This window comes from Ptychodera flava, chromosome 7, assembly GCF_041260155.1.
Source record: "Ptychodera flava strain L36383 chromosome 7, AS_Pfla_20210202, whole genome shotgun sequence".
In the NCBI taxonomy this organism is placed as follows: domain Eukaryota; kingdom Metazoa; phylum Hemichordata; class Enteropneusta; family Ptychoderidae; genus Ptychodera; species Ptychodera flava.
Genome location: NC_091934.1, coordinates 7,194,708 through 7,220,665, shown reverse-complemented (window position 1 = coordinate 7,220,665; position 25,958 = coordinate 7,194,708). Strand labels below are relative to the sequence as shown.

The 25,958-nt window shown below is 36.4% G+C and overlaps 1 protein-coding gene across 5 annotated transcripts in view; it reads left to right on the top strand.

The window, feature by feature from the left end:
* LOC139136673 (protein polyglycylase TTLL10-like) overlaps positions 1–25,958 on the top strand; it is a 111,744-nt gene that overhangs the window by 44,775 nt on the left and 41,011 nt on the right. For all 5 annotated transcript variants that reach the window (XM_070704458.1, XM_070704457.1, XM_070704456.1 and 2 more), the window contains one exon: positions 12,146–12,296. In XM_070704458.1, the coding sequence (XP_070560559.1) occupies positions 12,146–12,296 (151 nt within the window). The remainder of the gene's footprint in view (positions 1–12,145; positions 12,297–25,958) is intronic.

The window sequence follows — 25,958 nt, the reverse complement described above, 5'->3', positions numbered from 1 at the left end:
TCTTCTCTTGGATGAAATAAACTGGAAGCTCTGTATACAACTCGTGTGTTGTTTGTTTAGCAAGTGTCATTGAGAAGTGATGACAGAACGAATGAGTTCACACTTTGAAAGGCTGTAAGACAATGTGTATGTTCACAGAGGGGCAAATAAGCAGTGTGGATATGGCGATATGCAAATTAGATGGAAAATCCAAGATGGCGGATACTGCACATGCCTCGTGTAGATACCAGTTACATTGGATGGTGCATAGTGAAGAAAACTCCTGTGATGGTGTGTGTTTAGTACACTATAAAAAGATCATGCTCCCTTCTCCATTAATGGTGATCTTAATGCCATCAATATGCACAGCACGATGGTATAGCTGGACCCGAATAGATATTGCAGGGCGTTAACAAGAAGTATGGACCACTCCACACAATAGAACCCATGCAGCTGGAGACTGACACTCACTCAATAAAAAAAGAAGAAAAATACTGGGAGCTGGCTGTTCAAATTAAACACTGATGTAATTAATAGATCTTTCCATATTCTCCATCAAACAAAAGACTCTTTCATTCTGAAGATACTGAGATGCTGTTCATTGTAGCTGGGCATGATCAAACTGAGGAAAAATATCAGTTCATTATTTGCTAAGGCATGTCCATACCCGGGCTCTTTGTGTTGAGAGTGGTGTTAATTCAGTCAACTCTCTAAAGAGAAAAAAAAAACATGATTGCCAGCACTCATTATAGCAGACATGTAATAAATTAGTCTGTGGACATTATTGAGTTTCTTGAGCAGAAAAAGATTCTCAAGTGGGTTTTTTTGTGTTGGCAGTGTTTACTTGGCATGGCATAGCAGATCAATATCCTAAATCTTATTTGTACCAAGTGGTATGTGGACATGCTGACATTTTAGTTGAGCTGAATTTTGTCTGTATCACAAAGATAAAATCATAATTTCCAAACCATTTTGAATACCAACACAATGAAAAAAATAAAATATATGACACATTTGTTTGGCAAATTGCATTAAATAGTTTCACAAACAAATGTTAAGCATAACTGTTGTCTGTGTGTTTGTATTTGTCTGTCGGTCTGTCTGTCTGTCTGTCTGTATGTATGTATGTATGTATGTATGTATGTATGTATTTAGTAAACATGGAGCATTTACCTGCTTCTTTCAAACAAAACCTAGCTTATGACAATCTCATCTTTCTTCTCACACACAAATGTTGGCAAGCCCCCTATAATATTTGCAAACCATGTTTAGGCCATGTTGATTCTACCTACCAACTCTTGTCACACTCTATCATGATAATTTTGAACAGCAAATGTTATTAGATACTAGATCAGCATCTATTGAGTTAATCAAGTCTATAACCAATAAGGAAAACCCCGCCAGTACATCGGATCACAGCATGTATTCCCATCCACAAACTTTACACCCACCTCTTAAAAAGCGTTACTAAAAAGTAACAGGTAGTGATCTCTGCGACAAAATGGTATAGTTTCATTAAAAAGATCTGATGTTTCATTATCAGGACCCCATGTAGCTTTTCCTTGTGACATATTATTTTATTAAATGAAGCAGCCGCTTGTACACCACATGGGCTTAAAGCATTCAATGATATTGAGTTGGGAGCATAAAATGAAGGGAAATCTTTACTAATCTATGGGCTATGGTACAAACAAGTCTGCTGAGATACCGAGTAGGAATATTGGGACAGGTATGGAAAATAGAACAGGAATGGTAGAATAGGCCCTCAGTCCCTTTAGACAGGAATAGGGAGTCAGAATGGGAATCAGTTCAAATACAGATCTCAGACTGCCCACATGTAGGCGATTTGAAAACGCATCCCATACTTCAAAAAAGGAGTTGTCCCCATGACAACACAACATAAACAATTTTGGAAAGTCAGTTCACTGTTTAAAGGTATCCTTATGTGAAAGTAGCATGAACGCCAACTCAACAGCGACGGTTCATTATCTAGAGGAATTTACAGTGTGGATAAAATGCTGTTGCAGTGGTACCGCCAAAACAATTTTCTCTACTCTTTATAAACTAACGCTGCAATAAAAAACGGAAGAAGTATTCAAGTGTCAGAATGCGAGATAAGCCTTGGGAGATATTTTTACAATCATTTGTTTGCATTGTAGGTGGAGGAAACAAAAATACATGACATATTCTTTCAAGGTCTATTCAAGGTTTATTGAAAGACCATGTCATGTACCTCACAAAAACACACTGCTGAAAAAAGGTTGAAGCTATAAAAAGTACTCATAGCTCTCAGTGGTGCTGTGTAGTCTGTTTGACTTTTCTTCCTTCAACCCATCCATAGGCAAACCATGGTATGACCCTAGTGTTTTCTTAGGCAGTGTTGGACCTCTTCACGTGGAATAGGGGGTTAGTGGGTACAAAATACTGACATGAACAGCCAGGAAAAGAGCTCTGTGTCTTTACATCCAGTACAATCCTCAATAATGGCATACACAACTTCAGTGTTACTTAAAAGTAACCAACGCCTGGATGAAAACTCAAAATGTGCAAGTTTCATAAATGCATTTCATCAGAGATATATATCTAGCATGTGGAAACTACACCCTTCCTCTCCCCTGTTTAATTGTAAAGAGGCCCAGTTTTGCTATGTACAGGAACCAGTGAGAGTAGAGAGTGGAGTATGTAATTGTGAGTAAAAATGGTTGGACTGAACCGGATTGAAAGAAATGATCTGAACCAGAAGGAAGATATGGCCTCTGTTAAATACATGTTATACTGCTGTGCCAAATGTGGCTACATGAGTTATGTAAAACCAATATATTAGTTTCTTCAAATACAGTAAATAATTCAATATATGAAGAATAAAGAATAGATGAAACAAAAATAATTCAAAGATGTTTCCTAATTAATTATTTATCATTGCGAAAGAATTCATCTGATGCACTCATGCCTGTGCACACTCACATACATATTAATTCTTCCTACCAGGCTCCGTAGAAAAATCATAGATTGAAATAATTACAACTTGGGAGAAAGAGGATTATACTATGATATTTTCACACACCTACCAGAAAGAAAAATTGGTGAGAAAAACGATAATTGAAAGTTGACAGATCAGGTCATGTATGGTTATTTGAATGTCTTGTTCTCTAATTACCCTGAAATAAAATGCAATGTGCTTCAAGGATGAAAGATGCAATGACCTGATATGATAAAGGCTGATGCAGACTATATTGGTTGTGATATTTAGCCGACACAATTAGCGGAATACACGTGTACCTGCATATGTAGCATGCAAAAGAGGGAATTAAATATTTATCACTGATATACCAACTGACCTGGAAAAAGTTACTGAAATAGACAACTGAGTAGATTTCATCACATTGGAAATCAATAGGGAAATCAAACAAATTTGAACAAAATGCAATGAAAAGAACATTTTGGGAACATGTAGCGATCTGTTCAAAGGGCAAACACTGGACATCTGTTTTCTTGGCTTATTGAATGTGAAAAGATAGTTTAAGTGTTTTATACATGGGAGAGACCTATAGATTTCTGTGTAAGCCAATAATTGAGATGGGCTGAGCCCTCCGAAGCAAACATCATAAACGGCAGTACATTGTGATGAAGGTTTTCAATGGGGTAGACGCCAACCTGGTCTGTGGAATACATGTATGGCTGGATGGCATAAAGGAAAGAGTGAATGACCTAGAAAATGAGAGCTCTGTGAGTGATCTAGTGTCAAAATGTGGAACTCCACCCAAGGGAATAACCTCTCTCTGAACCAAACAGGTGATTGACCAACCAATTTAATATATATCAATGATTTTATGTTAGCCCTTTGAGCACTAAAGTCAGTTTTTATCACTTTTATAAAATGTACTCCTCTCAATTTTTTTCAGATTTTTTGCCAAAATTTTGATAAAAAATTGTAGTCAGTGAAATTTTATGTCCAGTTGGTCCAAAATTATCAAAAAAATTACAGAAAACTTCATAAAAATTTGTAAAATGTTGCACTCAAATTTTAGTGGGCAAAAATTACAGCACTCAAAGGGTTAATTGTCTCTTTCCTCACTTAATATAATTATTAGAATTGATGAAGCTGTTTATAGATAAACATGATATCAATTTTAAATTATACGGCCTGTCAAATCACAAATGATGCTTGCTTGCTGAAAGAAAAAAGGGAAAATCTATGAACCGAATAACTCATGCAATTGAAATGACCTGAAATCAGAAATTCAAATCTATAATTTTCTTGTAAAACAAAATAAAAAATAATTTTCTGGAAGTTTAATGTTCATGGGCTGTAAGATTTTCCATTTTTCAATAGACTGTTGAATTGAGATAAATGTATAGGCAAACAAGATGGTTGAGGTAATCGGAAAGCTCAACAGGTGGCAGTGTTAATCGTACATGAGATTTGTATATGCAGTATTTGTTCTAAAAATTATTTGCTGTGGGTGAAACAACAGTTTATTTTCCTAAAGAGACTCGATTTAATGAGAAATCTACATTAAGTCACTGCTCAACAGGTCAAGACTGGCTAATGGCAGATTTGAAGTTTAGAAAGTCGATTACAACCCTGCTATTGTTTGCCTGTTACGACAAAACGCCCAAGCAGCAAATGGTGATTGAAAATATCATAGGTAGACACTGCCTACAGGCAAAGAAACTATTCTTTGATGTTGGCAATTTTGATCTGGGATATAGTGAGTGTGGTATTAACAGTTTGAATGAGGTACATTGATGCAAGGGATCTACAGACCAAGGATCAATTTGTTGAGGACTAGGAAAGCGCTCTGACGACAATGGATATGCTTTTCGTTCACTCCCACGGAGAGGCCTATGACTTCAACCGTTCCTGAGCTCTTTGCGGCTTTGATGGTCTTGCGTAGATGTAATTAGCATGATGCTTTGTTCAGTCAGGGCCGCCATCATAACTTACGCAGTTCTAGATTGATGACTTCTTTGTTGTCGAAACCATTTCTGCGTTAGCCTAGTTTTTTTTACGAGGCTCGCAGAAACGTCATCAAATGGCATTTTCATTACAGGACACAAAAGCGTGCGTCATCCCATGCAGCTGGGACAGAAATTCACATTTTATGGCCATCTTATTTTTCTTTGAGTGAGATGATAAAACCCGAACAAATTGGAATTATTTCTGCTTTCTAAAAAGAAAAAAAAAGCCAATTACTCCTTGGCAGGAACTGTTGGTGGCATATTAAGGGAATGTTGTGCAGGATTTATAAGCTGAAGGCGATATCATGGGAGTTTTCTCAGAGTACAGACAGAGATTGGCTTCCTCTGACTTGGTATAGCTAGAGGCTAGCATAGGGCTAGCTTGGCATATAGGGTGGTTACTGATCTTCTAATCTGCATTATCACTGACACCTAAATGATACTAGGCTAGTACCTCATTTGCACGTAATTAGGTTAACAATATTACCAAAGTATCAAACCAAACAAGAAGGCATCTACTGTATCGTAATTGGTTTTGAGAATGAAGCAACTGGTTGACTCAATTCCAACTCCTTTGCATTTCTTCAGACAACAATTTCGGTACAGTCCCTCAATTATAGCTTGTGTGGTGGAAAGACTGTATAAGGCTAATAGCAGACTTCCATGCTATTGCATGCAGATGGTCCCCTACATCTGACTGGCTCGCATCAACCTTTCTTTTGAAGTTAAAGTTTGGTTTGTACCAGTTCCGCTCTTTCATTAAATTACTCCTTTTCTGGACACTTGGAGTCTTCAATACTATTTGTCTTTGTTTTTCATTAGTTTCAAAAATATTACTTTTGGTGCTTTTTTGAAACCGTGCTATGTTGATCAACATTTCATTCCACTAAGCATAGCTCTATGGCTTGGCTTAAAAGCCCCTTTGTGCATGCTGGGAGGTTTATCTGAGTGAAAAATATAAAAAAGTGAAAGAAAAGAAAGCAGTAAATCAACACAAACTAAGAAAAAAGGCATGTTCAAATAGATTGAAGATGTAGATTTGGATACTTTGTTTTAGCTTACTCCATTTCAATTGGTGTGATGACACAGCTTATAATAATCAGTGAAAATGAGTTTTAGTCAACAAAAGTGCCTAGAAATTCCAGTGTTGCAATGAAACCTTGAAATTACTGGTGCCGTTCTCTTGTGAAAATTAAGCTATGGAACCAAAATGCAGAAGGTACTTGAATTTTTGTTGTTAAAATTTATTTCTTGGATATAATAAGATGAACAAGGATATGGAGATTTTGAAATTAGAGTGTTTTTCACCTGAGTGTGCCGATTTCAAAAATACATTAAAACAGAAAGAAAACATGAGTGTGCCGATTTCAAAAATACATTAAAACAGAAAGAAACATGTTGGAATGAAGTCAGAAAAAATAGTTACAAGAGCTCACTAGAAAAAAAGATGAGTATTTAGGTCACAAAAATGTGTCTAGAAAAATTAGCACCAACAGTCTGTCAGTTCTCAACAGCTGTGGTACCTGTCTAGGATATGTAATTTTAACTGTTACTGATGTACACCCAAAATAGCAATACAATGTGACAACTGACCAGAAAATTTGTTTGTACTGCAAGGGCTTTATCACCAGTAGAGGTGTGTTTGGCAAGGATAAATGTTGACATAGGTCACTCAGTGTGGACTGGAAAGATAAAAAAATCATAGTTTAATGCAAAATTTTTGATATATTGATACTGTGTGTCCTGAATTGACCCCGACTTCACATGATCATCCACTGTATATGGTAATACAATTCACACGACAGATGTGCAAATCTAGAATGCCAAAGGTCTATGACCACCTCTTTAACCTGGGTGTGTGAGTTTGTCCATGTTTCAGACAGATAAGTGTATTTTCATGTCCTTGTGCACTTGAACAGAGAGAAATTTCACAATAAAATGAAATTTTGTTAACTTTTATGGAAATTGAACACAGTAAAAACAGACGAATCACAAACTCAAATAAAACAGACCAAAGTTACATCTTGTCTTCCTTCAAAACAACTTTGATTTGATCAAATACAGAATGAAGTGTGAAGGTCAAGTGTTCAATGAAACGGTGCTTAAAGACTGCTTATCAGATACTAGACTTATTGTTAAATCCCAGGGAATTGGCCCTAGGGATTAAGTTTGTCCTAGCTGATAATTGGATTATTGGAGTGTGCCAGGGTTTTATCCTCTATCTAAATTGCAATCTGGTAAACAAATTTCCTGCCTGGTTAATCTGATAGATGTAAGGTAGACCTTTCGGGAAAGTGCTGTTCAAAGTATCAGGGTTGGTCAGTGGATTGGTTGGTGATGGTCCTGCAATACAGTACATTACTGTGTACAGTCCAGGCACCAACCAGCTACAAATGCCACTAAAAGTGGTCTTCAGTATAAAAGAAAAAATATATAACATGACTGAATTAGTTTCAGAAACTGGTTTCAGAGAAATCCTTGCATCAAATATAACACTATCAATTTAAACAAAACAACACTACACACCTTATCTAGAATTTGACTTTTACTGAGGAGTTCACGCGTACTTTTCCGCAGACAGGGTTAGCCAAGCCATTTCCGGCACAGGGCCATGCAGACGAGCCCAAAGCTTTAAAATACACCTATACAATACATAATGTAATGTATATTCAGGATACTTTATAACTAAATAGACCAACAATCTGAAAAGTACTGATGACCTATAGCACACTCCTCAACTTGTAATTTAAATGTTTCAGAATATATAATTTTGAATAATTATCATTAAAAGTTTCATATATTTTTGAAGTGAAACAGATAAAAAGCATAGATCAACAAATATTACATGGTACCTGATGTCAAATAACACAACCAGCATTTTCTGAAATAAAGTTCTGTCGTTCAAAGTTCTGACCAATGTTGTAATTTCTTTCTGTAAGGGAATATGGAACCAGCAACTTTCTGTGGACCGAGACATTTTATTGGAATCGGCCTAAAAGCAGCCTTGGTTAGGGAGTTAATTTATGCTCCATGCCCACTTTAGCAATTCAAGTGAGACAGAAACAGCCTTTGCAAATTGTGTGGGCGGTACTGTCCCCATCATCAATGTCAGTCTGGTATTGTTAGCAATGCTTGCAGCTGGAGGCTCACCTCACAATAGATGCCCAGGTCAGGTGAGATGTTCTTTTCAGTTGGTACTAAGCTGGTAGGTGACCTATGCAAAACATGACACCGACAATCACCAGTGGCTTAGGGGGTGTCGGGGGATTCGGTTGGCCAACAAAACTATGCCAGGCCCACCCTTGTTGTACAGTGACCACGCATTGCATTATGAATGCAGTGTCTGCTTGCTGTGTCACCATTGAGGAAGCCAGTTCAATGTTCCAAGGGCCAGACCCAATTTCTGAGTCTTGAAATAGCCTCAATGAGTCACTATTTCTCATTACAGATGTTTTTCAGAAATGTATGGTAGATTGGTAATAATTCTTCTCCCATATCCTGAAAAAACAAATAACTTCATTGTAAGATCTAAATTAATTATAATAACTTTTAAAAACATTTCAATGAAACAATTTATTACTATTTCCATATCAAAATAAAGTACCTGGTTTTATAAATGAGGTTGGAAGTTGACTGATTGTGATATCATTTTCTTGATGAAAATTTGCAAAACTCTGCCTGTTTTGAAGTTTTTCTAATCAATTTCAAAGAACATAAAAAGGAAAATAAAAACGATACTTTAGGATTAATGATAACATTTTCAGCTATCTTCATATTTGATCTATATAACCCAGAAGCATTTACTGGTTATCCCTGAACAAAACAATGGCTTTGTTTTATCATGATAAGGAAAGCCATCCCTTTCAGATATAACAGCTGGTATTAGAAATGTTATCTAGGAAATGTATCACAGTTGACAAATGTAATATTCAGTGTTGTGTCTTCTCAGCGTAGTTAATGATGGTTGAATCTTTCAATGCAATCAATCAATCATTCTGTATGGTAAAGTTGTCATGTTTTTTGCCGCAGTAATGAATTATTTTTTTCCTCTGGAATTGGTACCATTGAGCAGCAAGATAACGGCAGTGCTTTAAATTTGAAAGGCACTATGCCTTTCACAGCAATGTGTACTTCTCCATAACATGTTCATATGAATTTAACAGCATGTGTACTGCCCTCTCACATGTTCATATGAATTTAACAGAATTGATACTGGTCTCATCACATGTTCAAATGAATTTAACAGCATGTGTACTGCCCTCTCACATGTTCATATGAATTTAACAGAATTGATACTGCTCTATTACATGATGTTCATATGAATTTCACAGAATGTGTACTTCTCCATCACATGTTCATATGAATTTCACAGAATTGATACTGCTCCATCACATGTTCATATGAATTTCACAGAATGTGTACTGCCCTCTCACATGTTCATATGAATTTAACAGAATTGATACTGCTCTATTACATGATGTTCATATGAATTTCACAGAATTGATACTGGTCCATAACATGTTCATATGAATTTCACAGAATGTGTACTTCTCCATCACATGTTCATATGAATTTCACAGAATTGATACTGCCCTCTCACATGTTCATATGAATTTCACAGAATTGATACTGGTCCATCACATGTTCATATGAATTTCACAGAATGTGTACTGCTCCATTACATGTTCATATGAATTTCACAGAATTGATACTGCTCCATAACATGTTCATATGAATTTAACAGCATGTGTACTGCCCTCTCACATGTTCATATGAATTTAACAGAATTGATACTGCTCTATTACATGATGTTCATATGAATTTCACAGAATGTGTACTGCCCTCTCACATGTTCATATGAATTTCACAGAATGTGATACTGGTCCATCACATGTTCATATGAATTTCACAGAATGCGTACTGCTCATTACATGTTCATATGAATTTCACAGAATTGGAACTGCTCCATCACATGTTTATATGAATTTCACAGTCCGTGTATCCCTGCTAACTGCCAGTGAATCTGCTCAGGCAACACAAATGTCCATTTTAGCATTTCTTTTTTTCTGTTAATTGTCTTTTTTGATATTGTCACGCTGAGGGATTGATTTCATCTGTCTGTTGATCTAAAAACATGATGGCAAGTAAAAGCAGACACAACTCATCAAAAATTTATATGAACTGGCACAAATATGCTATTTGATGATAGTTTTTCTTCATCGCTTATTCACATGTCTCATACTGACTTTACAGCTTATGGAAGACTTTTTTCCAAGAATTTCAGGTACCACTACACCTGTATCCAAGCACACGTGGGTGTAAATACGTATATCTGACTTTCAAAATGAAAAAAGCATGTCTGTTTCTTTCAGGGTGTTCTCTTTTGATCGTAAATTTATATTTAGAAGCTTAGAGTTTTAGCTGTTTAAACATCATCTATGATTTCAAGAGTAATCAATTCTGGCAAGTTTTTCATCGGAAATATCGCAGGAAAGGAGCAAGACATCAAGTCTGTAGAAGTTTCCGTTAAAAACCACTCCGTCTATTTTCCTGTTTAAAAGTTCCCTGAGCTACATGTACCCCTTGTTGAGTAAAGGGGGTCTACTGAAGACTGGCTTTGAAAGTCATTATGTCTTTAATAACATTTTCATACACTGGTAACAAACCAACCACTCCAAGAAAATAAAAGTAACATCAGGTCCAGGTGCAGAAATACCAGTAGTCAGAAACAGTTAATGCACAATTGTTACTTAAGACTGATGAAGATTTGAATAGAATGTGAATTTGTGGACCTCTAAAATTGAATCAAGTCTGTGTTGATATACATTTTTTATGTAGACACACTTGCTTGACAGGCACAAACTAGAAATTCAAAGATTGTGTTTTATTAATGATAACTTTTGGTAAAAACTGCTGTTGATTTAATATGTGATACAAACATTCATTTTGTGACAGAAACCAACTGTAATGCACAGTTTCTTTTTGAGGAAATTTAAAATGGAAGTATGGACAATCAAAGGTAAAAGGGTAAAAGCCCTGCAGAGGAATCCATTACACAGTGTACTATTTGATCTTTATCTGATATGTTTGATAATAAGAACAATAAAAAACTTATGTGGTTTCATGTATTATGCTTTCCAGTGGCTAATCAATCTTTCTGTGGAACTTGAACAAACAAAGTGTTTGGAAACAGAGCACTTAACCTTTGACCCCCACGGTGTCAATCGGTGAAACGCCCGGTTGGATGAAACTATGCGTAGGATAAGCCCTTCCCATTTCGTGTCTAGAAAGCTGGGTAATGGCTATAAGCTGATGTGACGTCAACATATCACATTGTTAATGGAAGCTCTACAGAATTTTGAACCTCTCCCTGGAACTATTTGGTGATGATAATTGTTGATGTACATCAACTGCAATTAGGAATATTATTGACTTTTATGGTTCTTTTTACATTACCTATAACAAAAATAATATTTCAATGGTTTTAATGGTAAAATGAAATTTAATTTGCACATGATTTGTACATACCGGGTGACTGTATAATACATGTGAGTAAATTTTGACAAAATATACGATCTGACCCTCTGAATTTCTGTGCATTTGGTCACGTCACCAAAATTCAAGTACAATCAAACAGGTGGCATCATCCATTATCTTCAGTGATGGGGTATTTATCGTTACAAGTACATTTTAATAAATTAGGCCATTTCATTTGTCAATTCATAGTTTTGCCTCCATGCGCGTAGGTTTGTAGAGTTTTTCAGGGTAGAAACAATTTTTTTACCGAATTGTCCATCATTTGCTACATTTGAGATAAAATACTTCTTTGTAACAGTCATAATACAACAAGTTCACCATGTGGTAATAAAAAATGATACACTCTACAAGCATGTGGTCAGAAATGTTTGAGAAATATCAGACATACCGTATGAGAAAATTTATCAAATAAGGGAAGATTGCTTTTATGTTCAATGTTTTGTGTGTATTTTTTCACCATGCGCTGCGCACCCACCTACCTACCTTTGGAATTTACAGTGGACACACATCAAAGTATAGACTTTGGCCTTGAGGAGAAAGCTGACTTCCAATTCCTTAACCGCCTCAAGAGATTTACAATCATGTACAATGTCATGAGCATATGCCAGATCTGCATTGCCAGCAAAGCTTCTGACGTGAGATCCATTATTTGTACATTTGCCAACAGAAAGAATACAGAACAGAACAGCTGATGAAGGAGAGGGCTTTATCATTAAAGCTGGACACAGAGAGGATGTGGACATTGAGAATGAAGTTTCTAGATACTGCCAAGCAATACTTTGGCGTTCCCTACGCACGGAGATACCATGCGCCTGGAAGTGAGTATATCCCGTATTAAATTTATTCCCAAATTCTCTCCGGAATTGAGTCATTCCAGAACTGAATTTTGGTGACGGTCTTTAGACATTCAGCGTGTATGGGCCTTGGGTAATTGTACAGATGTTACTGCGTCGAATGAAAACTGAGTGAACGGAAAATCCACCCAAACATTTTCCCAACTCAGTTGCCATCACGGTGAAAATAAACCAGGGATGAGAATACCTTGGTCCCAGTTTGATCAAAAGGTTTGTACATTGTTCATAGGCATGCCATTGTGGTGGTCCTGACAACAACTTGAAGTGAATCAGACCTGATTAAATTGTTTCGATACCATAAAGAAGTATGCAGCACCTGTATAGCCACAGGAAGATCATTGGCTTTACTTTGCTATTAATCCTGGCAGGCCGTCAAATACAAAATAGATTTGCCCATCCCTGAAAGCAAGATGGAAAGTGCAGATCAGTATCTTAATACAAGTTATAATGAATAAGATGTTTCCTGGTTGAGCTGAATGAGACATCTCAAGTAATACATCAATTGTAGCTTGTACAGCGCTGGTCAAACCTCATTTGATAATTGTCTGCGAAAAAACATGAGTATGACTGGACACAGACATGGAGGTGTCATCATTGGTTTCCACTCACCATTATTTTTTGCACCTGCTTGAATCAGTGTTACAAATTCAGGAATGTGGCAAATTTTGGTAACAGGTGGCAAAAATAGAATAAGCAGTTACAAGTGTCAAAACTCGGAGTATTGGAAATGTCATTTTGGCTAACTCACAAGGTTGATTGTTGTAGCCATCTTTCCTGTCTCAAAATCTCTAGGGAAAGTTCATGTTGATTTTCTGTTTCTCTTAATTTTGTGCAAAATGTCCTTATTTTTTCACTCAACTTATAATTTTCACAGCCGGCAAAGTTTAGCTGACAGCCACTTCTTTCTGCTGGCTGCTGGCTATTCTCTACATCCCTGACAAATCAAAGACTGAAAGAAATATTGCCTCCAATAGCCCTGATTGCAAATGACATCATTTTTTCTCTCATTAATATGCATAAATAAATGTTTGTCTGCATTTTCCGCATAAATGACGAAAAATAAAAACTGCTAGTGTTACAATGGCTACTAAAAGTTACACTAACTTGTATGAATTTGTGGCTCAGACTACAAGCTGCAACAAAGCCGCGCATGCAACAACAAAATTTGTCCGAATTTTACGCAGCGTTGTCTGAAGTCACGCGCGTGCAGCTATATTTAGTAAAAACACCTGAAATTGTGATCAATGCTATTTTGAAGACTTAACTGCAAATTATCAATTGAGATCGTCAAAGTAGTCTATTGAGCATCCAGGCATTGACCAGCATTGTTTTAATTTTCACCAATATCAAGAACACATCATAATGATGGAAAAAGTATGAATATTATCACTAGTTTGTAACATCCTAGGGCCTGGACAGATATACCGGTACATAATTGTAGAACAGACGAGTTGGCAGTGAGAGGTACAGTACTGGTATATCTACATTTGCTATTACTTTGAATCTGGCACATTCAGATTGAGGTTGATAGATAGATACCGGTAGATACCTGTATTGATACAGTGCTTATATCCATCATGAATGTAACAGAAAGCTCTCTGAGAGAGTGCAGGTTTTAGGTTTTTATATTTAAAGATTTTAACAGTTGGTTCAAAACAAATCGATCAGTCAATAGAACTGATACTTAGGCTGTGAAACGTCAATTGAAAAATTATCAACAGAAAAGGAAAAAATTATCAGTGAATTTGATAAAAACATTTGCTAGAATAATGATTCATAACGGTGAAATTATGCCATTCATGTTTGCAAGTTTAATTTAAATGTATGATGTGGTAGCTGCTCCAATGCCAGACTCAATTTCAAAGCACCCAGCGTGAAATCTCCGTATATCGGTACTTTTGTCTCAATTTTCTAATTATTGAATGGCGTCTGTGTTATATTGCTCGCAATATTTCAGTCTCCAGCGCAGTGGCAAAAGATAATAAAGTATAGAGTATACAGGGCCTTCGTCTCATCAGTTTTATCAGTTCAGAGCTTGGAAGCTCTTGCTGGGAAGAGAGTGTGTTTCATTGTTGTCATGGTTACTGCAAACTGACAGGCCAAGACACCGTCTCTCTTTCTTTCACAATATGCAGGCTTTGGTTCTCTCTCCTTTCTCGTTTAGAAATGTCAATCAAACCCACTGTATTCATTAAGTGTATAGAATTTTCTTTTCTTCACAAGGGTGCATTCGACTGTTAAGGAGTAAGATAATAGAGCCTGCAGACACTCAACATGACAAATATCAAGGGGTAACTAACAGATCTCTTCATAATCTACGGAGAAAAAAAAGAGACTGAAGTAGAAGTGTGGTTTGCAGGTCTCAGTGTGCGTCTTAATTACAAATCAGATCTCCCATTGTGTTGTCTATGGTTGTATTCCTACTGAGAAGATGACCATCAGAGATGTCAAATGTGGGATAAATGTTCTCCTTTTTTCAAGGGAAGTGTTGCATATGTACCTGGTTACTGTTGAGGTCTGTTTCTTTCATGTACAGGTTGAAGCTTTCTTTCCCTCTATGTACCCTAACCAACCTTTTCACCGCCATGGTTTTGCCCAAACCCAATTTTATCAGTGGTGATTGCGGACCTGTTTACAGGGACTTGGGGTGAACAGGTTGAAAATGATGGGGTTGCCCGGTATACCAACAATGGTGAAAGGATTTATACAGCAAGTTATTGGGGCTGATGTAAAGCGTCTCGGAAACTGTTATCCAAAGGGGTGGCTGAATCTCACCGTTATAATTGAATAATACAAATAGACTCCCTAAGTTGCTGTGAATGGTGACAATCGACCAATCAGATATAACCTTCCGAGCACGCTACACATCAGCAGTGATATTGAGGAAAGAAGTGTGACATTATGATGATAAAGCATCATGTCTGATGCTGATCTGCGGTAGATCTCTAAATGAGAATTTTAGCTTCACAATATCCAATAATTTCGTTCACACAGGCATATTGAGTATTAAAATTGTAACATGTTTGAGGAAACTACTTTATTTAGCACTGAAAAATATTGAGAAATAAATTGCACAATTCTTAATTTCATGAATGATAACATTCTGTGTACATTAATTAAATATTTACTATTGAACATTTCTTGTCATTTTCATGTTTCATGTGATAGTAATCTGGAAATTACCAACTCGTACTGATTTGTGGGAATAAAACCTGTACCAATATTTTCCAACATTCTACGAGTGTGAGCACCCTAGAACATATTTCTTTTCAAAGGTCTGTATACCTTTTTTGTTCTCCTGTTTGGCAATTACATTTCAACATGAATTTTATGTTGCTTCATAGTACTTTCGTCCATAAAGCAAGCCCACACATGTCCATTATTGCATCAGGGATGTTGAGCCAGTTGTAATGAGGGCATTGTGGAAATTATATGTTACAGCTAGAGTATAATGCTTCTGATTTTTGTCCATCGTTTTTGTGTAATCAAGATCTTTCACCAACTCCTTGTAACCTATTCACCCCTGAATTCACTGTGAACAAGTCCACAGTTACCATTGAAAACAAGATGAATTTGGGCCAAACCATGTGGTGAGAGGGTTCAAGAATTGGTGCATTATTCCACAATAGTTGTAATACAGTTGAGACTCTCCATAATGTACAGTAGAAATCTCCTCAGTGCTTTTTTCTAGTTGATAGTAAAATTTCATGAAATGACCTTCGATCTGAGACTTAAAGTTTGTTATTGTTGATGTCATGGTTACCTTTGCTAATAACATCAAATTGGCGGTGAAAATACCCCATCATTAACAGGAATTCCCAAGCAGTTTCACCTCACAAAGTAAGTTTCATTTCCTGTTGGCCGTTTCAAATAGCGACATCACTTATGGGAAAGAGATCCCTTCAGGACAAAAACAGAATCCTGCAGGAATTGTCAAGTCTCATTGCCAGCACATTTGCATGTAAACAGTCTTTGACACATGGGAGTGGCCTTTTGTGTAGAAGACTTATGAGCTCGAAGCATATTGTCTCTGGTAATTTCAAGTACATTATAGCAACAGAATACACAAACAGAACATATCTAAAGATCAATTCTTCTGTAATTGCTACTTTTTAAATCAGAAAAATTACTTCTTTTTCATCCAAGCATGGTATTGAAAATATTCCGAGGAAGTCTTTGGTTGGCACGATGGGCTCTTTTATTTTGGCATTACAACTGCTTGCACTATGTCAACATCATTTATATGTCTGTGAAAACTATTTTTGATGGAGATCATTGTTTCTTTCAGATGTTGATTTCAAATTTTAGATCTAAGGTAATAAGAAAGGATTTTCTACAATGTCATGTAATGGTGAGAGTTTATCAACAATTTAATAACTGGTTGTTGTAAGCTGGGCGAGAGACTGTGTCATTTTTAACTCCTGGCATGTCTGTCTATGCTGTCTGCGGAATTCATGAAAACAGAAATGTCAATCAGAAATTTAGCTGGTGATCTGTACCCAGCCATGTAATACTCTATAATGTGTTTTTATAATATTTGCTGGGTAGTGGTGAACTACAAAAGATTATACTCCTTGAAGTCAATTTCCACAAAACTATGATATTATGGTAGATCATACCGAGAAACTGATACAGAAAGACTCTAACTTTTGCTCAATCTTTCCTCAGTGAGACTTTCAACCACTTTCTTTCAAAACCAGAATAAATACCACGGAGCACCATGCACATTTGGATGTCAAATTACCCAATATTCATCAATGCTTGAAATTCAAAATGGCCACCACACTAGTAACTCTATGGGGAAAAACAAATTTTCTAATTTCACAAAAGTAGCCAGTGAAAACTATCGCTTTCAAGGAAATCTTCAAAATGAGCCCCACAATTGGTGGACCAGAATAACTTTGTAAAAGTTTGAGAGTCTGAAAATCTGTCCCTGAGGCACTTTCTTCCTAAAAATAAAAAAAATTTCATCAACACTTCAGCCTGACTCTCAACTCCAGATACATTGTGAGAAACCAGTGAATACTAAGCTGAGAACACTTCACTCAACAAGTCTACGTTTTGACCAAGATGTATTATGAATGACAGCGGAGCAATTTGAAAACGTATATGAATTATGAAATGTATAGCAACACGCAACACAGCAATCTCACGTTACTCCTTTGCTTTCCTGAGTTTATTAATAACTCAAAATGTTACACTTCATACCACTTAACGATAAAATGTTCCATTGAAATGTAAAAAAAAGGAATTCTGTGAAAAAACCCTCACTCGCACTGTAATCTATTGAAAATGAAAGAAAGGAAAATCCCACTTTAATCTAAAACAGTTCGTTAATATTTTATGTTTGCTGTGTTTGTTTAAACCATGAAATGGGTTTGAATGCGCGCACATGAAAGGTTTATAGCTTTTCAGTTCCAGTTACTGCCTGTTATGGCAACCATTTACTCATCCGAAAATTGTAGAAATGAATTATTCACATCATTTCAATGAAAAATCAACAAAATGGTGATGTTTCCATCCCCACCCATTATATTTCTGTCAATTTGTGCATTATTTGGAATTCTATTATCATTTTAGTTTCTTTGAAGAAGCTGATCAATATAAAGATGGATAAAACATGTCACCTGTTCCAAATAGAGGAAGACAGACGACAAAAATTGCATAACGTTATGGTATCTTTCAGAAATGTGCCATATGGTTTATGCTAATGAGCTAGTAGCAGCTCTACTGCACAGCAAACTTTAGTGTGAAGTGTGGCTAGGTATTTTTCACTCCTAATTGACAAGTTCAATGATTTCAAGGTTGATGTTGGAGTTGATTTTACATTATTTTGACATTCAGGAAAACACCCAACAAGTTTTGTCCTCCTGATTGTTACATGTATGTTGGTATGCATGTGAACTCACAGCATTTGGAGCATAGTCTAACGCATTGACCACAATGTCATCCAGTTATTTGAGCACATGTTTTGCCAAAACCATGTCATTTCCGACATCCAAAGTAAAAAACTGCTTTTAATGTGATGTGTTACATTTGGGTCACTGACTGATAAGTCCAAGCAACACAGCTCTGCTGTTTGATGATGAAAAATGCTGGGTGATAAATTTGCTGAGATTTGAAGCTGTCACCCCTGACTTAGCCCTGATTACGTTTTCATTTCGTTTTATTACGCAGCCGGAGGGCAATGATTTGTCTGTGTGCATTTAATAAAGTCAAATCTTGCCTGTGTAAGCTTGACAAACAGCCCGTGTTTGATCAGCTCTGGAGAACATTAGGTTTGAGTTTGTAATGAAACGTGACTGTGCATAATTTTGGGGCCAGTATCACTGCACAGTGATGGAGCGTTATGCCCACTGAGATCCAAACTTTGAGCCTGATTTCTCACACCGCATAGATGGTTGATTGAACAATTAACACAATAAGTGACACTGTCAGCCTATGTTTTTTGATACATGGTATCTTGAGATTTTCTACTGCTACGAGTGAACACTTGTTGATTCCGTCACAGACCGGAGTCTGACTGAAGTATAGTTCTTGAGTGTGTTATGGGATCAACGGATTGTTCTTGCAAGTATTAAAGCTGAAGAACCCAAGCGATACTGGGATAATCCTCTCTGTTGAAACTTCACGGCAGTTGTCAAAGTGACTTTGTTACGTTATTTTTCTTTCATTTTAAGAGTGATTAGCTTTGTTCTACTGATTTTAACCATAAAGTAATGATCAGAGTCATTGGATGGTCAGAACCCCACTTTTGCAGATGTAGTATGTATTGGTAAAATTTCTGACCTATGGTAGTATTACCAGATATGATGTCATCAATACATTTCATGATGTGATAGCAGGGCTTGTGTTGACATTTTAAAAATGATCAATCATGATAAATTAAGTGAGAGGAGTAAAAAATTTACATTTTGTAGAAAGAAAATTAAATTTTAAGTTAAGTCAGTACGCACTTTGAAAGTTGAAAACTTAAATTTGTGCTCAAACCTTCCTCAATGAAACTTTCAGCCACTCTCTCACCAAATCAAGAATAAAAATCAGGGGTCACAATGCAAAGTTTAGTACTAAAGAAACAAATTACCTAACATTTACCGATATTTGAAATTTAAAATGGCTGCCATCCCTGTGTTAACTCTATGGGGAAAGATATAAAATATTTGATTTTTGAAAAACTTTGACTATGAAAATTTTTATTACACCAAGAGCTTTTGAAATGAACCCCACAAGTGGTAGATCAGAAAAGAATAAAAATCTTATGGAGTCCGAATATCTGTCCCTGAGGCAAATTCTACCTTAGTGATAAAGTACTGCTACCATTTGCCCTTTAACTTTTTGATAATTATTTACCCCTGTCGCATAGCATGACTTGTGGCTGACACCATAAAAAAACACTGTTGAAACAATTTTTGAAAACTCCAGTTAATACATTTTCACCTAAAATCATAGAAGACTGATTGATAGAATCTTGGGTACGCACAAGATAGTACACAGATTGTGTATTCCTAGGGAATCACCAGCAAGAGTGAAAACAAGGATTATGAGGAAGTAACTGCATTGTTCATGGAGAAATGTAGAGTATAATGTAAGATACGTTTTAGGGAAATGTTTACTGACTTGCTGCGCTGGCAGGGTAGCAATTTTAGAGCTATTTCCTAATCCATCACAGATCACCTGATCAAGGCACGCGTCCTGAAGGCTTTTCATTAGACAAGTCTGGTGTACCATAGGTACCAATTTTGCGGTGCTCGCACAATGCCCCAGAGGTCTCACATTGTTAACAGCAGATGGAGCAGAGAATTTCAGGAGAGATTGGTCTTTCTCTCCGGCTGCTGTGATCATTTTTAGCTGTACTGCTGCACGTTGTAGGAGTCCTTCACCTTTGTGTTTTGAAACGCTGGTCATATTTTTCAACAAGCTGTTACAAAAGTACACAGTACACAGGTACTTACTTTGTGCCATATTCATATGAAAATCATTGTCCTTTTTGTACCTAAAAAAGACAGGTCACAATTTCCTATTGAATTTACTTGTACTTTAGGAATTCGCCATCCAAATATCAACGGCAACTAAATTTTGGTTTCATCTGTTATCCATTCAATGCTCAAAAATAGACTTGGTATAAATACAGACACTTATTCATTGAACATTAAAATGACACAAAAATATTGCTAGTTGTGTTGAACATGAATTTTGTAATATATTTTGAGATGTTATGAGTAGAAATTTGAAAATCAACAAAAGGATTAACCTATGTCAACCCTATTCCCTTGTAAATGTTACCAACTAACCGTGTTCAACAAAGGGTCATGTGAAATCCTAACGGTGATAGGGATTTACTTTTGAGAAGTGTGAAACAGAGAATAATGTTTTGTCACAGTATACGGAAGTACATGGTTACATGTGAATTGTAACTTCCTTGATTGTTTTTTTACCATAAGAAAAATTTCAGACTGAAAAATTGCAAGCTGACTCTTCGCTAGTTTAAATACATACTAGGATTAATGGTACTGTACAACAAGTGTATGACATATGGTCTGGCTGGTGGGAAATTGATTTTTTGACTGGTGGGCAGTTGGAAAAAAAACATGAGCTGAAGATTTTCCAAGTTTCTGTGTCACTGTTACCAATTTGAGAAGTTTGCCATTTCACAGATGTTGCCAGCTAACCCACTCACCACCCACACACACTGTAGTCAAGTCAGATCATACAATATCAGATTATGGGCAAATCTGAACCAGGAGTTCAATTGTTAATGTGTCCAATTAAGTCTGCCAGGCTGTTCTGCATGCAGTCGTATCTTCATGTCTAGCAGCTAGCTCTCCATCAAACACTGAACACAGCCAAGTCATTCAGTGTCACTTTGTAATTTTATTTATTGCCAAGCATCCTTCAACATGTTCCCTTCAGGCAGTGATTCAAACTGCCCTTTTGAGAGAGATGAAAGTCAAAAAAGACCCCAAAAAATGTAAAAGAAAGTGAACGAGAAAAAAAAAATGACAGAAAAAATGAAAGAGAGAGAGAAGGAAAGTTTATTATGTCTTTGTAATTGCGCATCAATTTATGGCATGTTAGTACTTTTCCATGAAATTGAAAAGCTTTAGTTTCTTTGTAACATGCACCTTTCCTTGTGAAATCAGTGACCCTTTGCAAAACAAGTCAAAAAGGCTGACAAATTGGCCCATGCCAGCACTCTGCAGCGGTAATGAGGGCCCTAGCTACTGAGATCTGTTAGAAGCCAGAGTCGTGTCTCGTCATGCAGAACACATTAACAAGGCAGAGCACATCTGATCCTAGTCTGCTAGTCTGTATCGGGAAGTACTAGCGTTCTCATATAGCCTCACAAATGGAGCATTTTTCTTTTGCTCAGGTCATAATGCATTTTTCTTGATTGCCAAGCTATATACTAGTGAGTTTATGGTGGCCTAAAATATTATAAACTGGCAATGGAGGGAGAAATTGGAGACCGCAGATTGTGATTGCTTTTGAAAGCAAGAGAATTTCTGATCTCACCTCAAAGCAAGGCTAAAGCCGGTCAGGGATGTATGGGACAGTAAAATTAGCACAAACCGCAATATTTGTGACATCAAGTACTTATACAGCCCTGACCAATAATAACAAAATCTGAGTGGGCAGGATGGTCATGTCAATATTATAAAAAATACACTACCTCCTTTCTTGTGTAGTATTCTAGTCATGATATCTACATACCATTGTTGTCCACATCAGTCCACTGATATGCACCTCCATTGCCCTTTGGTTAGATCCAACCACACCATTGAAGGCAAATGGTTTCTATGGACTTTCATTTTTGAAGGGTAGAAAAGGTGGTGTCAATCACTGGAGATGAGTGTAAGATTTGGCAGCATGATTCAAGAGATACGAACAGAATTCGTCTATACAACATCAAACTGCAAAAATGAGTCCAGGAATTTTGTATTTCATGTGGCACACTGGTATAGTAGCAATCTTATAAAAAAGATAACAACAAATATTAGACAATAGTGCAAGGGGTAATCAGTCGTTTTGATAACAAACTACGGCATTGTGAATCTAATAGCACACACTGCTGGGGTGTTGCAAATTTGAACAGAAATGTGCTGTTTCCACTCAGAAATATTCTGTTTTATTCACCATGTTAGTTTAACATTTCCAAAGTGTCCCCCAGTATTTTTGTAAATTTATTGTGTCAGAAAAGAATGAATGATTAATAGCAAAATTCACTGAAGTCCATGAATGGATACATAGATGGAAAGTGTGTAACAGAATACACAAATACACTGTAAAAGGTAATGGACTTAAAAACAGCTGTGAATAAATAACCTTGTTTCATCTAACGCTGTTATTTTTACAGTAAAATAGAAATCTATTATGTTAAGCACAGAAAATCTCTGGAGTTTTTCAGATGGCAATGAATTGAAAAGAATAGATGCATATACTCATGTGATTCGGTTGCAAGTTTTTCTATGACAAATATTAAAAATGTAGTACCGAAAAGATCTCGCTGATATTGAAAGGTTGAAGATTTACAGGAAAAGAATTGAGGTGTTGAGTTGCTGTCAACTGTGTAGGAGTAGAAGTCATGCACCATCTATTGAGATTAGCATTGCGTATTCAGACCACGTTACTTGTACATCAAATATTGACTTACTCTGTGGCAGGTGGCAGATTTTTTATCGCTTGGCATTTCATATTCTTCCTGCTAGACATCTGACAGGCCTTACCGGTTCCTGATTGTGAACATTCAGAAAATCCTACTTTCACTTCATATGAAAGGGATTATCTATCATAAACCGTGCTCAATCACCTTTCTTAATCTAGCCAAAGAACTGCTGATTGCCAGATTCAATTCTCGTTATTCTCTGCAATCTTTTTGTGATTTTCCCAAATTTACTGGATGCAGTCCCCACGTTATCCATTCGTAGCTTGCAGAAATAGTGTCACTTATTTGCTTTGAGATTTTTGCCCATGTCCTGTTCCTAGATTGGTAAGAAATATGATATCTATTATGCATAGATATGATATTGTAGTCATTATTAGAATTTTGGATTTTAACAACTATTGCCAAAAGATCAACGTGATATGAAAAACATGTTCTTTTGAATTTATTAGATTAGATACAAATGGGACATAGACCCTCGTATTTCATTCCCTGTGGTGGGATAAATCGTAAAATTTCTTTCTCAAAACAATCCAAATATTCCTAGTTAACTGCACCTTCAGAACACCCAACACGAACCATATATTACCCTTTTAAGATATACGGTAGCTTGTACCTCAGAAGTTGTTTGAAGTTATACCGGTTTATCAACGTGTCAAGAAATACCCAACATAGGTAAGACTGGTTACTGACTTGTCTGTTGCCTTAAGAAAATCAGTTTGATAGTTATCTATCCTATACCTCTACCTCAGTTTCAAAATCACTTCATTTGTGAACAATTTGGTTTTCAAATGCTGCTAAATTGAATCTGATGTTCAGTGAGTGTACAAATCACGAAATAATCACTTATTTTCTACCGATGTTTTCAAGTGAATTAAGATTAATTCACTCTACTCAGGTTACATGTAGAACATTGCAATGCTGCAGGATAAATGAATTGTAAGTGTCAGCAATGGTGATTGGCAGATACCAATAAATGTTCTCTGGCTACTGAGTGATCCAGCCAATAGACACCACTGAGAAGTATGCACATGCAGGATAAATTAATCGTAAGTGTCAGCAATGGTGATTGGCAGATACCAATATATGTTCTCTGGCTACTGAGTGATCCAGCCAATAGACACCACTGAGAAGTGCACATGCAGGATAAATGAATTGTAAGTGTCAGCAATGGTGATTGGCAGATACCAATAAATGTTCTCTGGCTACTGAGTGATCCAGCCAATAGACACCACTGAGAAGTATGCAACATGCAGGATAAATGAATTGTTAAGTGTGAGCTATGGTGATTGGCAGATACCAATTAATGTTTTCTGACTACTGAGTGATCCAGCCAATAGACACCACTGAGAAGTATGCACATGCAGGAAAAATGAATTGTTAAGTGTGAGCTATGGTGATTGGCAGATACCAATTAATGTTTTCTGACTACTGAGTGATCCAGCCAATAGACACCACTGAGAAGTATGCACATGCAGGATAAATGAATTGTTAAGTGTGAGCTATGGTGATTGGCAGATACCAATTAATGTTTTCTGACTACTGAGTGATCCAGCCAATACCATTGAGAAGTACACAGATGCAGGATATTTTTGGGCAGGTCCCTTTATCACAATAAATTCTAATTGATTCCATTGTATACAATGGTTTAATATGGGCAGTAAATTGAAAGATAGGGATGACGAAATTCTAGTAATAATTTATACTTTGATCAGTGATAGTATTTGTTGTTAAAATGTCCAAGACTTTAGGATAACCTTTTGAAAAGTATCTATATGTCAATAGATACCTTGGTTAGGTCATGATACAGTTTCAAATACTGCTGAATAACACAAATAAATATGCAATACTTGTTTTTCCCCGTTCTATCAGGGAGCAGCCATATTCTTGCAGGGGCTTCATAATTGTTGCTCACTTTACGGTATGATGGCTAGTGTTCAGGCTAGTGTACAGTACAGGTGGCATCTGTTTGAAGACCAAAACTTTTCAATCAATGGAATTTCAAATTGATGACAAGAATTGTAAAGATCACTGTTGCCATCCATCTTATGATAAACCCTGACACCGTAGTTTTCAATTGCTTGAGTGCATGGCATTGATTTCAAGGAAAGTTCTGATAAAAATTAGGTTAATAAACTTGGTGAGGATGTTAATCAATTTCAGCAGGTGATTTTTGATTTGTCGTTTGTTTTACAAATCTCATGAAGACATTATATTAAACATTTTCCTTGGTGAATAGGGATTTGATAACCTATTTTGATTTCAACATTCATGGCAGACCAAAGCCAATCAGTGTTGGGTACACTCCGTGTGCAGCTTTTACCATTATGACTGTAGGGTAAGGCAGTCAGGATCATTGGACTAATCAGATAGAATTTGTGTAAGCGAAAGTAAGTGATCCTAAATGAAAGATTGATGTGAAAATGGTAAATTGAACTTTTGGTGAAGCTTCCCTTTGTAGCAGTCATGCATTTCAAACTACATCTCGGGGTTCAAAGACTTCAGACGCCCTATGGGTTACCTTTCTACGACTGTATACTATTTTTGGAATATAAAAGAGAGTAAAAAGCTGAGTTAATGTGCTACTGAGTCCAGGTGGCTTTCTTTTTTCTTCAGAATATTTCAAAAAAAGTGTTTCATGAATCAAAGTGCTTGTAAATAATTCAGATACAATTATTCAGTAGTGGACGTACGGCTGCAATTTTCTTTTTTATTTGAACCAATGAGGGCCATTCTGGGAAAAATTTTGTTTCTCAAACAAGTTGGCTGAAAATCTGACATGAAACATCAAGTGAAAATTTTTCTAAGTTTAGTGTCACTTTTATTGAATTTATTTAATAATACCATTGAACTTCACAATGGGTCTTCAGGTGAAGTGTAAAAAAACTCTCTTTCTTTCAAGTCTACCAATTGTTTTTTTGAAATTTTGTTTAAAATAGACATGTTAGTTGGTGCAATGTGTATTT